Source organism: Nycticebus coucang, chromosome 1, assembly GCF_027406575.1.
Source record: "Nycticebus coucang isolate mNycCou1 chromosome 1, mNycCou1.pri, whole genome shotgun sequence".
In the NCBI taxonomy this organism is placed as follows: domain Eukaryota; kingdom Metazoa; phylum Chordata; class Mammalia; order Primates; family Lorisidae; genus Nycticebus; species Nycticebus coucang.
This window is the reverse complement of record NC_069780.1, coordinates 167,659,557-167,674,564: the sequence shown is the minus strand read 5'-3', so window position 1 is coordinate 167,674,564 and position 15,008 is coordinate 167,659,557. Positions and strand designations below refer to the sequence as shown.

The following is a 15,008-nucleotide window of genomic DNA, read 5'->3' as shown; positions in this document are numbered from 1 at the left end:
GCCCGGCCACCGTCACCACAGAGCTGGAGGAAGCCTAGAGCGGCGCGCGTGCAGTACCACCGAGACCGGAAGGAGGTAGAGCTGGAGGCCCACCACGGAGCAAGCGCGCAGGGGCGCGCCGCAGAGCGGAAGGAAGAGCGAGCGGCAGAGCCGGAAGTAGGCCCTGAACGCGGGTGCTGGAGCAAGATGGCAGCAACTAAGAGGAAGCGGCGTGGAGGCCTGGTGGTTCAGGCAAAGAAGCCAAAAAGAAACGAAAAAGATGCCGGGCCTCCAGCTGGGCAGCGCGTTGCCGCGGAGGAAGTGGAGGAGGAAGAAAGAGACCGTATCCCAGGCCCCATTTGCAAGGTAGAAGGGGCTGCTTCTGGGTTTCTCTCGCAACGGCGGCTTTATGCTAGTTTCCTGGGGCTACGTAGCTGACTGCATTTCTGCTAATATCAGGGTTGCTCGAATGTGACCAGAGATCGGTCCCAGCAGTTCTCCCTGCTGAACTAAGCACGGTGTTTACATCCAATTCTCGTGCCCGGCAGCACTCCCGGAGGTTCCGAGTTCACAGGGAAGCAACTGAGGGGGGTACTCAAGGCCAGAGCGAAACACAAAATATTTATAAAATGATGGTTTTTATTCAAAAGAAAGTGAACACAAGTTATTGGAGTTAAGTTTTTAAGCTATACAGAAAGCTGTGGGTTCCGTGGAAGGATGGCCTTTGCTTCATTAATTTCTACATCCCTTGTGCTTAGTGTAGTACTTCTAACACGTGGTAGATGAGGAGTAAATGACCCTGCGTGGTGTGATGGCAAGTTCTAGGAAAAGAGTGAGCTCTGAAGAATGAAAAATAAGTGTATTCCGAGCTCTTTTCTCATTTGCGAATTAAGAAGAAAATATTTGCTTTTTGTGAAAAATAATATGGACTAGTAGATATTAGTGCTTCTGTGAGAGGTTTAGGGGTAGAATTGGGGCGAGGGTCTGCAAGAAGGAGAGGCTTTGTTAGAAAAGAGCAGAGTAGAGTCTGAACAGGAGTCAACTCATACTCAGTTTCAAGAGGCTTTTGTTAGTGTAGTTGGAATGTAAGAGGGGCTTAGAGGAGGCGAGGAAAGCCATCTTTTTTCTGTAGGGTGTATGATGCTGTGTCAGGGACGGATCTAAGAATCACTCCCTTTCATAGAAGTGTTGGGCTTGTCACCAGGACCTTATCTCTATGTCAGCCGGGACCAGGGTAGGAGATTGCTTGTTCTGATGTTTCCCAGGAACACTGGCCTTGAAGTATTCCAGGGGTGTGGGGAGGTGTTTTTTTTTTTTTTCTGTGATCATGCAGTTTGATTCCTGGCCTGCTTTTTCTCACTAGTTGTCTCCCCAAATGATGCGAATGATGAGGATGAGAGTGATGAGGATTCCTGCCCCATATTTTGATCCTTTCAAGAGCTAGAAAGAACTATGATAGTATCTGTAGTCTGAGTCCTATTTTGATACATTCTGGGGACATGCAGGAGATGAAGATTACTTTTACACTAGGATAATAAAGTAAGGAATTATTAGGGGTTTAGCCTTCAATCTGAATCTCAAAGGAAGGGTAAATTTTGATGTTCAAAAATGAGAGAGTAATTCAAGGGAGAAAAAAAAACCTATGAAAGGCATTCAGGTGGGTAAATGCTGAAAATCTAAAAAACAGAGCCAGACTGGATTTATGTAGTGCTAATCTTGGACAAGAGTGATGTAAAAATGAAAGCAATATCTTAGAATCCAGTGTTAAAGCCTTGTCATTTTGGACTTTGTTTAGAAAACTCTGGGAAGTAAGGTTGTGATTGAAGCAGTGCTTCAAAAAGATTAAGCTGTTGCTAGTCTGCCATATGTTCTGAAGGAACTTAAGTCTGCTAAGGCTAGCCATTTCTTTAGGAGGTGTGCAATAGACAAAAGGTTTCAAATAAAGGGTGTGAATAAGGAAGGATTTAAATTGTTGCAAAGAGAAATCAAAAGCATTTACTCTTGCTTATGATATAGGTGAATAAGGGCAAATGGAAGAGTTGAAGGTGATGGTGACAGCATCAGAAAAAAAAAGCAGCAAGGAAATTTACCAGATTTAAAGTATAAGATAATGTTTAGTATTATAGAGTTGATCTTAGGTGTTTGTCAACTACTCAGATTATTAGGACTGGTGGGAGGTTATTACCTTTCTGAAGACTTGACAATTCCAACTGGGAATGATTGTGAAATTTCTGTTGTGGAGAGTTCAGAAATTTAAAAAGAGGGCTAAGAAAGAACGTTTAGGATTGGGAGGAGGAATTGGAGACATGGAAGATAAAAAACAAAAAAGGAAGCAACCAGGGAGGGCAATTGGAGGGGGGCGGCAGGTGTGGTCAGGGACTGTTGCTGAGAGGTGGAATTAAAGGGGTCAGGCTTGATCTTTAAAAAACAAATAAGACAGGTTTAGCATGAGATTTTAAAATATTTTAACATTTTCTTTAGGGCAAGTGGAAAAATAAGGAACGGATTCTCATCTTTTCTTCCAGAGGAATAAATTTCAGAACAAGACATTTGATGCAGGACTTGAGAACACTGATGCCTCATTCTAAAGCAGGTACTTTTATATCATAAATTTTTTAAATTTGTGTTTCTAGACTTGCCCATTTATATATTTAAAATTATTTACCCTTTTTCATTCTTGTCAGCTAAAGAACCTCAGAAGTTTATCCATTCAAGTGCCAGTTTTTTTAGTTAATATTTTGTTGGAAATTCTTTATGGAATTCATTAGATATTTTCTTTACTTCTTAAAACAGATATTCTAATATTAATTGAAAATTCTTTCTCTTTTTTTTTTAAGAGACAGTCTCACTTTATTGCCCTTGGTAGAATGCTGTGGCGTCACATCTCACAGCAACCTCCAACTCCTGGGCTTACGTGATTCTTTTGCCTTAGCCTCCCAAGTAGCTGGGACTACAGGTGCCCGCCACAATGCCCAGCTATTTTTCGTTGCAGTTTGGCCAGGGCCAGGTTCGAACCTCCCATTCTCGGAATATGGGGGAGCGCCCTACCCATTGGGCCACAGGGGCTGCCTTCTTTTTCTCTTTTTTAATAGGACTTTTAACAAGGTATGATTTACATACAGAAAAGTTGCATTTTAAATGTGTAGCTGATTACAGTTTTACATGTATATAAACCCATTTTTATCACCAAACACAGCTAGAGATATTAAACATACTGAAACATTTCTTGAAGGTCTAGGAACACCTTCATTATAGGGTTTGCAGAGGTTATGAGATAGATGTGATTAGATGATTTGTACTTCTGAATGATTCCTGACTATCATGTATTGTTTTCTTATCTTTTTTTTTTTAAACTATTTTTATCAAAAAAAAAAAATAGTGTACTTAGGCTAAAGTTTAAAGTTCCTTTAAGTTGGACTCAGCCTGTTTGTGAATGCCAGCTTTTTTTGTTTTTTTTTTTTTGTTTGGGTTTCTTTTGTTTTTTTAGAAGTGGGTTACCTTCAGGCAAGTGAACAATGTCTAGTCGTAAAATGGTGGCAGTGTATAGCTCTTGTGTGGGGAAGTGCTTTAGGTTTTAATTCTAGGTAATAACTTAGTTCTTTGCACCACTACTTCTCAAACTGGGGTCTGTTGTAATCTTCACATCTCTGAAATGATGAGAAATTTTAATTTATGTGTTTTCTTTTTCTATGATAGTTCAGCCAATTTCTAGAATCAGTTTTCTTTGACAACTACCATTCAAAATTGAAAGATACTTTCATCTATTAAGATCTTAGTTTCTTAAATTCATATTTTCTGAAAGTAGGCTCTTTTAACATAGCTTTTGCTTTGTGAGAATTTTTCCATTTTTGAAAGGGATTCATAGAATATAAATATTCATAACATATTCATAAAGTCTTAGACATACGGCTTAAACATAATTCTTGAGGATTTTTTTTAACTTATTTTCTTTACATTTAAAAAGATTTAAGATTTGTTAAAAGGTTGACTGTTTTTAGGTCTAATGATTTTGAAAATTAATGAAATCTCTTTTAAGCTGTAGAGTATAAAAACCTTAAAAGTAATTGCTAGACAGCATGTGTGATTTGATTGAAATAACTTTAAAATTACATTTTGTTTATCTTTTCTTTTTATAGATACTAAAATGGATCGTAAAGATAAATTATTTGTGATTAATGAGGTAATTTCAGAATACTCACTGTATTCATGGTTTCATGCTTTAAGTATATACTATTTCTCATTAATTTCCATGTATTATCCCAAGCATATTGAAAGTTCCTGAGGACATGGATTATATCTCATTTTTTTCTCTCATCTATGGGTACTGTTAAAATAATTATTAATCAACGTATATAAAATATAAAATTCATTAAATATATATGGAAAACTCATTGTAAAAAGCATTTTTCTATTATTAAAAGGGATGCATGTGCAATTTCCTCGTAAGGTATTATAAACTACTGAATAGATTATGTTTCCAAAGTAGTTGAAAATACTAAACTTACATTTTAAAGCAAAATTTTCAAAATTTAGAAGAATTATTTTTAAGATAATACTTTCACTGTTAGCAAGGCTTCTTTTCATTCATTTAGCACATGTTTTGTTTTGTTTGGAAATAAGGTCTTGCTCTGTCACCTGGGCTATTGTGCCCAGGCATTGTCATAAGTTACTGCAATTTCATACTCCTGGGCTCAAGCCATCCTCCTGTTTCAGCTTCCAAGTAGATGGTACTACAGACACATGCCACCACACCCAGCTAGTTTTTTGGGAACTAGGTCTTGCTCTTGCTCAAGTTGTTCTCCAGCTTTTGGCCTCCTAAAGGCTTACAGGCCTCAACCACCATACCTGGCAATTTTTACAAATTGCTGAACGCTGCTATAAGATGGCATTATTCTATGTACTGTGGAAAGAGTGTTTAACAGAACAATGTCGCTATGATTATGGAGCTTACATCCTTGCCATAAGCAAGGTTTATAATTCCCAGTGAAGACAGGAGAAATAAGGCAGGGTTTTCTTTTCTTTTTTTTTTGTAGAGACAGAGTCTCACTTTATGGCCCTCGGTAGAGTGCCATGGCATCACACAGCTCACAGCAACCTCCAACTCCTGGGCTGAAGCGATTCTCTTGCCTCAGCCTCCCGAGTAGCTGGGACTACAGGCGCCCACCACAATGCCCAGCTATTTTTTGGTTGCAGTTCAGCCGGGGCCGGGTTTGAACCCGCCACCCTCGGTATATGGGGCCGGCGCCTTACCAACGGAGCCACAGGCGCCACCCATAAAGCAGGGTTTTCAACAACTAAGGCTGGACTGGATCAGCCTTTCCGAAGGGATGATATTCACCTTAATACTTGAGCCAGAGAGACCCAAGTGAAAGAGAAATAAGGTGGAAAAGCAACCTAGGCAGAGAAAATGGCAAGGCCCAGAAATGGTATGAACTTTTTCCATTTTTATGTTGATTCTAAGACCAGAAATAAAAGCACTGGACCTGAAGGTTTTTTTTTTTTTTTTTAATGTTAGTGGGGTTAAAGTCTGAAATAGTTTATAGTGTATGAATACTATATTAGGGTTTAAGAATACTATACTAACCTAAGACTTAACTCTTAGAATGTTTTTGTGTTTTCTCAAGTGTCACTTTGTATACCTTTAAGACACTGAAGTTTAATTCAACATGAAATAGTTTTTATGTGTGTGTACTTTTAACCAGTCCCCTTAGTGATTTTAGAGAACCAAATTGTCAGAGATGATAGTATGAATGAGAAAGGAAACTTAAATTTTGTGATCTTAAAATCAAAAAGTTTAAAAGTTAAAATATCTAGTATAAAAGTATGTTTTTGATTCCATAAGGACTGTATTTTCAGAAGATTGGTGAAGAAGAATTAACATACAATTAATTTTTTTATGGTCTATCAGGGGTCCTCAAACTGCGGCCTGCGGGCCAACATGAGGCAGTGTGATTGTATTTGTTCCCGTTTTGTTTTTTTACTTCAGAATAAGATATGTGCAGTGTGCATAGGAATTTGTTCATAGTTTTTTTTTTTTTTTTAAACTATAGTCCGGCCCTCCAATGGTCTGAGGGACAGTGAACTGGCCCCCTGTTTAAAAAGTTTGAGGACCCTTGGATGGCATCTATTTTCAGTCTTTGTAGTTTGTACTGGGGGTCTTTGGGCAAAAGATAAGGTTCCCAATAATCAGAAATGAGACCAATTACTTTAAAATACTAGGCCAAAAAGAGTAGGATAGAGACTTCCACCAAAGAGGTAGGCAGAGCATCTAGTTTACCTTGGGTAGATAGTTTACTTAAGAGGAATTTATGTTTATTTGTATGAATAAATAAATTTATTCAGGTTAAGACTATTGTAGCCTATTATCCTACTTAAATATTGAGGGGGACTCCAGGTATTTATTAATTTAGTTTTCTTTTAAGTTGTCTATTTTCTTATACTTCATTTAGGTCTGTGAAATGAAAAACTGTAATAAATGCATCTATTTTGAAGCTAAGAAAAAACAGGATCTCTATATGTGGTAAGATAATGTATTAGGATTTAAGTTGAAGTCATTTATTTAAATGGTTTATTCTCTGTACCTCTTAGTTTACAGACTTCTTTAAATTTTTATGTAAAAGGATGAAGAATGAAGCAAACTCATTTGATTTCATAAAACTTGATACCTTTAAAGAAAATTAAATATATGAATATTGTTAGTACATTATGATGTCTTTTTAATGTGAATAGATGACTAAATTCTAATTAGTTGAAAAACTTCTTTTGTGTCTTAGGCTTTCAAATTCACCTCATGGGCCATCTGCTAAATTCCTTGTTCAAAATAGTAAGTTGACTCAGTTTAAATTTTTTTAACAAAATTAAAAATTTTTTATGCCGAAGTTATAACTTTTTTTTGTTTGTTACAATTATTCTAGTTCATACCCTAGCTGAACTAAAGATGACTGGAAACTGTTTGAAAGGTTCTCGGCCTCTTTTGTCTTTTGACCCTGTAAGTTTCTCATGCACTATATGAGGTCTAACTCTCACCCAGGATGGTTGATTTTTTTTTGTGGATATAGTTGCATAATTCAAGTTAGATTTAACAAAAAAACTGATACAGTTTTCAGCAAGCTACTATTGTAAATAATAAGTTCATTTTATTTTTATAGGCTTTTGATGAGTTACCACATTATGCTTTGTTAAAAGAACTCTTAATTCAGGTAAGTATCATTTTTCTAGGAAGCATTTTTAATAATATAAATAACTGTCTCCCTTTGAACATTTTGTTAAATTAGCTATCTAAAACATACGTGGTATGTCTTGAAATAAGGAACTAATGTCTCCTTATTTTTTTTAACTAGATCTTTAGTACACCACGGTATCATCCGAAAAGCCAACCATTTGTGGACCATGTATTTACTTTCACCATTTTGGATAACAGAATATGGTTTCGGAACTTTCAGGTGAACTTAATTTTTAATTATAACTTTAAATAAGTACATACAGGGTTTGCAGACACAGAAGATAGAAATCCTTTTGTTTTAAATAGCTTCCTTTTCTCTTTTTTTTTTTTTTTGGCCGGGGCTGGGTCTGAACCTGCCACCTCCGGCATATGGGACCGGCGCCCTACCCCTTGAGCCACAGGCGCCGCCCCCTTTTCTCTATCAGATCTGCAAGTAACTTCATACTTTTCTTTTTTTTTTTTTATTGTTGGGGATTCATTGAGGGTACAGTAAGCCAGGTCATACTTTTCTTATACCTTAGTGATCTATACTTCTTTTCGTGGTTGTCAGTTGATAACGAGTATGAATTTCCTAATAAACCACTATATTTCACTTTGTTAAAAAAAAAAGGTACGAGATATGAAGTAATTAAATTCCAAATTTTGTGCTAAGTGCTCTAAAAGATGCAGTAAAATAAAGGTTTCCCTCCAAAAGGCTATAATCCAGGGGGGTTAAGACTTAGAAAAACATAGCTCCTATAGAAGGTATTCAGTGACTACTTATGAGTCATATGGTGAATCATCGGGAGAAGAGATAATTCTAGAAAACCTTGGCAGGATAAGTTTGCAGAAAATTGGAGAGGTGGAAGAGAATAGCAAGAACAAAATTTCAAATAGCATGTGGTAGGAAATTGGGCTCTTTTCTATATTTTTTATACTCAATACCTTGTGTAAATTAAGCACATCCCCTTCTTAATCTGCAAGGACAGATGTACCTGAACTAACAGTTAATATTTATAGTTCATAAGTTGCTTCTTAATTCTGTATCAATAGCTATAAATTTGACTATATATCCTTTTATTTGCCTTGAAATTTAACTTTTTTTTTTTTTTTTTTGAGATAGTTTCACCTTGTCAACCTAGATAGAGTGCTGTGGCATAGCTCACAGCAACCTCAAACTCTTGGGCTTAAGCGATTCTCTTGCCTCAGTCTCCCAGGTAGCTGGATCTACAGGTGCCTGCCACAACACCGGCTATTTTGGTTGTAGTTGTCACTGTTCTTTGGCAGGCCCAGGCTGGATTCATTTGAACTGCCAGCTCCGATGTATGTGGTGGCGCCCTAGCCGCTGAGCTACAGGTCCCGAGCTTTAACTTAAGATTTTTAAACAGTTTAGGGGCTGATTTAAGCTTCAAAAGGGCTCCCTCCCATGCTGTGCTTTACTACATTTTGTTAATAGAAACCACAGTTTTTCAAGAATACGTGCATTTTGGAAAGCAAGACGAGGCACATTTAATTTAGTCAATTTTAAAATAAGAACACACTGAAAAAATGTATTTTCCCATGACAACATCCAGGAACTAGTAATAGATATCAGAAAATTTTGATAATTTGACATTTGCCAAGTTTTGCCTGTACCTTGACTTTACTGATTATCAATTTTTTAGGCAAATTTTTAATGAGGTTTTAGCCAGTAGTGTATCTTCTAGGAATAGTATTTTCAAAGCAAAATGAAATGTTTCACTTTTATTAAAGATCATAGAAGAAGATGCTGCTCTTGTAGAAATAGGACCTCGTTTTGTATTAAATCTCATAAAGATCTTCCAAGGAAGTTTTGGAGGACCAACTTTATATGAAAATCCTCACTACCAGTCACCAAACATGGTAAGCTGTTTTTGTTCTTTAGTGGTTTCCATGTATCAGAACCCTTTGGCCAAAATAATTCTGCAAAGTAGTTATTACCTGGGAAACTTAATTTGGTTTTTGCTGTTTACAGACTTCAAATCATTATTTTTTTTCATGACACTGTGTGAAGAGATACAGGATTCATAAGTGAATGTCTTTGCTTTATATAAAATGTTTATTTTTATTTCAAAAGCATCTAATCTTTTTTGTTTCTAGCATCGACGTCTTGTAAGATCCATCACAGCTGCAAAATACAAAGAGAAACAGCAAGTGAAAGAGGTGCAGAAAGTCAGAAAGAAAGAGCCAAAGACACTTGTTCCCCATGATCCCACTGCAGATGTGTTTGTTATACCAGCTGAGGAAAAACCGATAGAAATCCAGTGGGTAAAACCAGAGCCTAAAGTGGATTTGAAAGCAAGGAAGAAAAGGATTTACAAAAGGCAAAGAAAAATAAAACAGAAGATAGACAGTGGGAAAACAAAGTGAATCAATGGACAACTAATTTGTTTTTCAGTTACTTTGTATTTATTTTGTATTCAGCATGTAAATACTTTTATTATTTGGTACTATCTTACATATAAGTTAGTATGACATTCAAAAGAAAGAAACCTTAAAAAATCTTAAAATTAACGATTATCTTTTCTAAATAAAATATTTCCAGAACTCATCAGTTAATTTCTGCCTTTCTATTCAAAGTTTGTTTGATATTACTACAAATTTTTATTGGAAAGATTCAGGTTTGTTCTTTTGGATTAGAATTTTTGGTTTAGCAAAGGTGAAATTCAAGTAGATTTATTGGGTCAATAAGGGACTTTAAGAGTGTAGTTTGTGGATGATTAAGAGGGGTAGACTGGTAGAAAGGAAAATAGCTTACTGAGGTTAATGAGGCCATGGAAAACCAATCTCTGATTCTTTCTCATCTAAAAAAAGAATATATTAAAATTTTTACATTTTGGGAATCAAGTTAATGCCTGTGCTGAAAATACTGTAAATTGCAAATCTAATATACAAGCAGTAATAAATTATTTTAAAAGTTAATAGTTAAGGAGAAAAAATAGGATAGTGATAAGATAATCTCTGAATAGGTAAAAAAAGAAAAAAAATTTGGTTAGGTATTGGTTGTTTTTGTGCCCTGAGTAATCATTTGTTATCTTTTACTTATAAGTTCTTTAATGTAGGATTATTCTATAAATCTTTCCTAGTTTGTTTACATTTATTTTTATTAAGTAATTAAATAGGCAGAACTGTCTTAATTATGTTTCTTTTATTTTCTTAAATGTTTCATTAAGAAAGGTCTTCCTGAGTGTGTAATGGACTACTTACCTTACATGGGGAAAGCTTCCATTTTTCCCCAAATTTAAGCTTCTCATTACCAATTTACCAACCTATCTGAGGCCATATAGAATCTTACTTTAAAGTCTAAATTAGGATACTTCAAATCTTGAAGTCATCTCAATTATGTAGGTAATTCAGGTTAGAAATATACTTGACGTTACCGTATGTGGCTAATTGGGGCCAAATTTGGTTAAATGCAAAAAAAAAGATGTTTTTTAGGCAATTGAATATGGTCACAGATAAAAATAAGACCGCCATATTCAGAATTTGTTTTATAGTACCCATGTCTCAGGAATAAGTTAATTACAGCGTATCAAGATAAACTTGATCAATAAGTTGTGAGTTTGAGTGAAGATACCAACTTAGTACTTTTTGATATGTGTGTTGTGGAGTTTTCAGTTTCACAATTTTAAATTAACAATTCCTTCTGGAGATACTAAGTTTCAAGTTATTTCCCTTTTACAGTCATTTGTATGGATACTGTATTTAAGAATTCCTCTGGAATGGATTATCTCCAAAGTCCATGTTCACCTAGAAGTCAACCTGTTTAATAACAATGTTTCTTAGTACTAAATTTTTTGTTGTTGCAGTTTGGCAGGGGCCGGGTTCAACCCGCCACGCCACCCTCCCCTCTGTATATGGGGCCTGCACCCTAATAACAATGTTTCTTTAGATTGAAATTTAAATCCATCCAATTACCTTTAAATTATATACAATGTTACACAGGCAAAAATACATCTTTCTCCCCTCAGACAGAAAAAGGTGAGTGGCACCAAGAAATCCGATACAGCTAGAGGGAGAAGAAAGTACTTTGCGTTGTCACTTTTGGTCTCCCCATACCAATTCTGTTCTCAGGGGAAAGCTTCCATTTTTCCTCAAATTGAAACTCTTCATATCCATTACCAATTTATCATAGCTGGGGGCTTATAGAATCTTCCTCTGGAAAAGGGGGAGTATACTAATTGTGAGTAGGAATTTGGACAGTGGTATCTGGAGAAACTTGGTGAGGCTTGAAATTGGTTCTTTTTGGTTGGTTTAAGGAGCAGGGTGGATATTGGGGAAGAAAAGAAAAATTTTCCTAAACTCTTGAGTACCCCCTACCCTGTATGATAGATGTTAACAATGGCTAACGCTTTAATCATACGTGCTTGACAAATATAATCCACACCTAATTTATGCATGTAAATATTTCATATTACAATGAAATATGTTAAAGTATTAATGCATTTTAATGACAATTCCGATATTACTTTGACACCTGAAATTGTTTGAAACAGTTGTACAGATTTTCCTTCTTGTAATACAGCTAGTCAGATCAACCAGAACCTATTGGTTAAATACTGTCCTGAGGTATAGTAACAGCTTTTGCTTAAACCAATCTTGGATAGGTAGGATTAAAGGCCAGAAAATTTGGGTTAAAGAGGGCTGGATGAATCAGCATGATTTCATCCATATTGGTGGAAAGGATTTTGGTATGTTATTTTAGAAGGTGTCTATGTCTCCCTCTTAAAATTGTTTCAATTTAATATTATTTACTGTCAATTTTCATGCATATAGCAGTATCAGAGACTTATTAAGTGGCAGCTTTAGAAAATTGAAAGGATCAAAAAGTGTTTACTCCAACCGAATTCTACCATTAGTTGAGATTTGAGCCAACTTGACTACTTGGAGCCTGAATTGCCTAAGTCTCCACTGAAATTGTAATCAACTATTTTCCAGAATCCTTTCCCATCTCAGCTGTCTCCCCCTTCAACCCTCAGACCGGCTAACCCGCCGTGCCACTCTGGCCGTCCTCTGTGCTGCTCACAATGCCAGCAACGTGGCCCCGCCTCCGTCCGCCGAGGCCCCGCCTCCCGCCCGCCGCGGCCCCGCCTCCCCTCCGTGCCGCCCGGCCGAGGCCCCGCCTCCCTCCCGCGCGGCTCTTTCCGGAACTGAGCCCGCCCCCCGCCCATGCGGAGCCGCGGCCGCCGGCGCCGCCCCCACCGCGCCCCCGCGTGCCGCAGCCCTCGCCGTCTGCCACCGCGCGCCTCCGTCGCCCCGCGCCGCTGTCGCCACCGCGCTCGCTGGCTGGCCAGGCGCGGGCGGCGGGCTCCCGCCGGGAGAGAGGACCGCCAGCGCTGCCGCCGCCGTTTCGGCCCGGGCGCGGGCGCCGGCCCCGCCCCGGGCCCCGGCCCCGGCCCCCCGCCCGGCCCGGAGATGAAGTGTCACTACGAGGCGCTGGGGGTGCGGCGCGACGCCAGCGACGAGGAGCTCAAGAAGGCCTATCGGAAGCTGGCCCTGAAATGGCACCCAGGTGGGTAACTCGCAACCGTCGCGGCCCCTCGGAAGAGCCGGCCCTCCGCGCCCTTTCGCAGCCCGGTCCCCGCGCTGACCCCGCGAGGTGGCCGAGCCGCGCGCGACCCGCCGGCCTCCTAACTCTCCTCGGCCGGCCGCGGCCCCGCGCCGGCTGCCACTCTCGGCCCCGGACTTCACCTGCCCTTGCCAGCCTGCCGCGGGCGCCACCGAGGGAGGAGCTGGGTCACGGCTCAGTTCTGCCTGGGACATGCCCTTTCCGTGCTGCCCGGCGCCGCTCAGCTTCCCCGGGCTTTTCTCGGCTGCCCTTCACTTCGTAATGGAATGCCAGCTACTTACACCTTATTTATGACTCCTTTTTTACCGAAATTAAAGCAAGGACGCCACCCAAAAGTCCTTTAAGTGGGATAGCTCTTCTCCTGTTAGCAGGCTGGGGAGCAGACCTTGTGCTTGCTTCCCTTTGGACATGATTCTGCACGTGCAGAGTTTTAGTTGTCTTTCCTAATGATGCTTGTATGTTTTCTTAGAAGTATTCTTTCTTCGGATGTTTCATTTGGTTGTAATCCAGGCCTGTTATTTTATGAAAATCTGATTTTATAGGCTGGGAAAATCAGACAGAAGTTGACACTCAGCTTTCTGAGATTTGTAAGAGTCTTTCACTTTAGCATGAATCGGTAAAACTCAGTTATAAAGTGTCTGATACATGCAAGTCTCTGCACTGTACCTGTGTGTAGATTCTGAAATGCTAACACAGGGACCTCAGAGCTTTGTTAGAAAAACATGCCTTTATACACATGAAAAGTTAAAATACAACTGTGAACAAAATAGCACAAGTGTAATTGGTAGTTGGACCAGTAAAAGAACTAATAAATGCCCCAGGAATTCAGGGAGGGAGTTATCACTGTGTACAGAGAACCGTGAGGCTTCCCCTTTGCTGAGGAGCTTCAACTGAATCCTGGAAGAATGCAGTTTACAAAAAAACGAGCTCAGCAGTATGGGGAGGCACACAGTGGTGGGGACAGTATCGAACATCTGAAAAATGCAGATTGGGAGAAGAGCTGAAGAAGAGGGTAGGGACCCAAAAGCAGAAGGGAATGAATATGGTTGAGGGAACAAGAGAGAGACATGTATGCATCTACTAATTAAAGTCGTAATAATTACCAACAGAGGCAGGAAAAAATGTGATTATATTGAAAGGTCAGAAGCAAAGAAGTTAAATGTTCACCGAAGTAGGAAATCAGAAGATGTAGCCAAGATTAATAGATCCAAAATAGTGTAAAAATAGTGTGGAAGCATATTCTTAAAGTAATGGAGGTGATCACCATTAGAAATTGAGTTGGGAACTAGAAGGAGCTTAGGAATTCCTTGACTTTCTGGCTGGGAAAAAGTGAGGTAGACAATGAATGATATTACCAAAAGCGTATATAATTTTTTGAAGAGTAGTCTGAAATGAGGTTGTGTTTTAATCTTGAATGTTAGGCTAAGGACTATGAAATTTGTTTTGCCAGTGATAGAGAGTTGTGACTGGTTTTATTAAGCTTTCTTTGGAGAGTACTGTTGAAGGAACTGAGGGGATTGAATAGGGCTGGAAACAGAAGTCAACAAAGAGTCCACAGTGGACAGGCAAGGGCCCAAGCCAGGCTTAGGATCAGTGGGAGGCGAAAAGCTCAAATGGAAGTGATGTTATGAAGGGAAAATTATGGATTTGGTGATTAACCAGAAATCGGTGCAAGGAAAAAGTATGCAAATAATAACATAATATCAGTTATATGTAACTATGTATATACATTGTATAACTATTTACACTATGTAGCAAATATTACATCAAATATGTAGTAATAATATCAGTTTTCTACTTTAAAACCAAACTTGTTAGGAACTGAATGTAAATATCTTCTCTGATTATCACCATAATTTATAGCATCTTAAATATCTTTTGGTTTGAAAATGTCTGTGTACATGTATTTCAGGGACCAATACTCGGCCTGGAAATGCATAATTTTGATGTGTTTTTCTTTGCTAGTTCATAATTTGTTAAGTCTGTCACTCAACAAAAGTTTAATATACAAGGTATTAATTTAGACATTTCTGGGTTTAAAGTTTGTTTCAAAGAATGTTTGCCTCAAATAGAAAGGTTTTCTGTTTTTCATATTATTAAAAAAAAGGAAAGAAATTACTGTCATTTCCTTTTTCCTTTTTTAACATTGTATTTATTTATTTATTTATTTTTTGAGACAGAGCTTCGAGCTGTCACCCTTGGTAGCATGGTGCCATGGTAGGGTGCCATGGTAGAGTGCCA

General features: G+C 38.4%; 2 protein-coding genes across 5 annotated transcripts in view; both read left to right on the top strand.

Annotated features, from left to right (window-relative positions):
* The first annotated feature begins 165 nt into the window (after positions 1-165).
* Positions 166-9,761, top strand: BRIX1 (biogenesis of ribosomes BRX1). Of its 2 annotated transcripts, none has more exons than XM_053592343.1 (10): positions 166-345; positions 2,461-2,572; positions 4,116-4,159; positions 6,429-6,499; positions 6,753-6,802; positions 6,894-6,967; positions 7,128-7,178; positions 7,320-7,421; positions 8,933-9,061; positions 9,299-9,761. In XM_053592343.1, the coding sequence occupies exons 1-10, from the start codon at positions 187-189 to the stop codon at positions 9,566-9,568; spliced, it is 1,062 nt and encodes a 353-aa protein (XP_053448318.1). In that variant the 5' UTR covers positions 166-186; the 3' UTR covers positions 9,569-9,761. The 2 variants fall into 2 exon arrangements, with proteins under 2 accessions (XP_053448318.1, XP_053448328.1); XM_053592353.1 differs by having other exon boundaries at positions 175-345; positions 2,505-2,572.
* Positions 9,762-12,396: 2,635 nt separating this feature from the next.
* DNAJC21 (DnaJ heat shock protein family (Hsp40) member C21) overlaps positions 12,397-15,008 on the top strand; it is a 34,627-nt gene continuing 32,015 nt past the window's right edge. For 2 of the 3 annotated variants that reach the window (XM_053592330.1, XM_053592315.1), the window contains exon 1: positions 12,397-12,710. In XM_053592330.1, coding sequence (XP_053448305.1) covers positions 12,614-12,710 — 97 coding nt within the window. In that variant the 5' untranslated portion in view covers positions 12,397-12,613. The remainder of the gene's footprint in view (positions 12,711-15,008) is intronic. The other variant, XM_053592321.1, reaches the window with a different exon arrangement.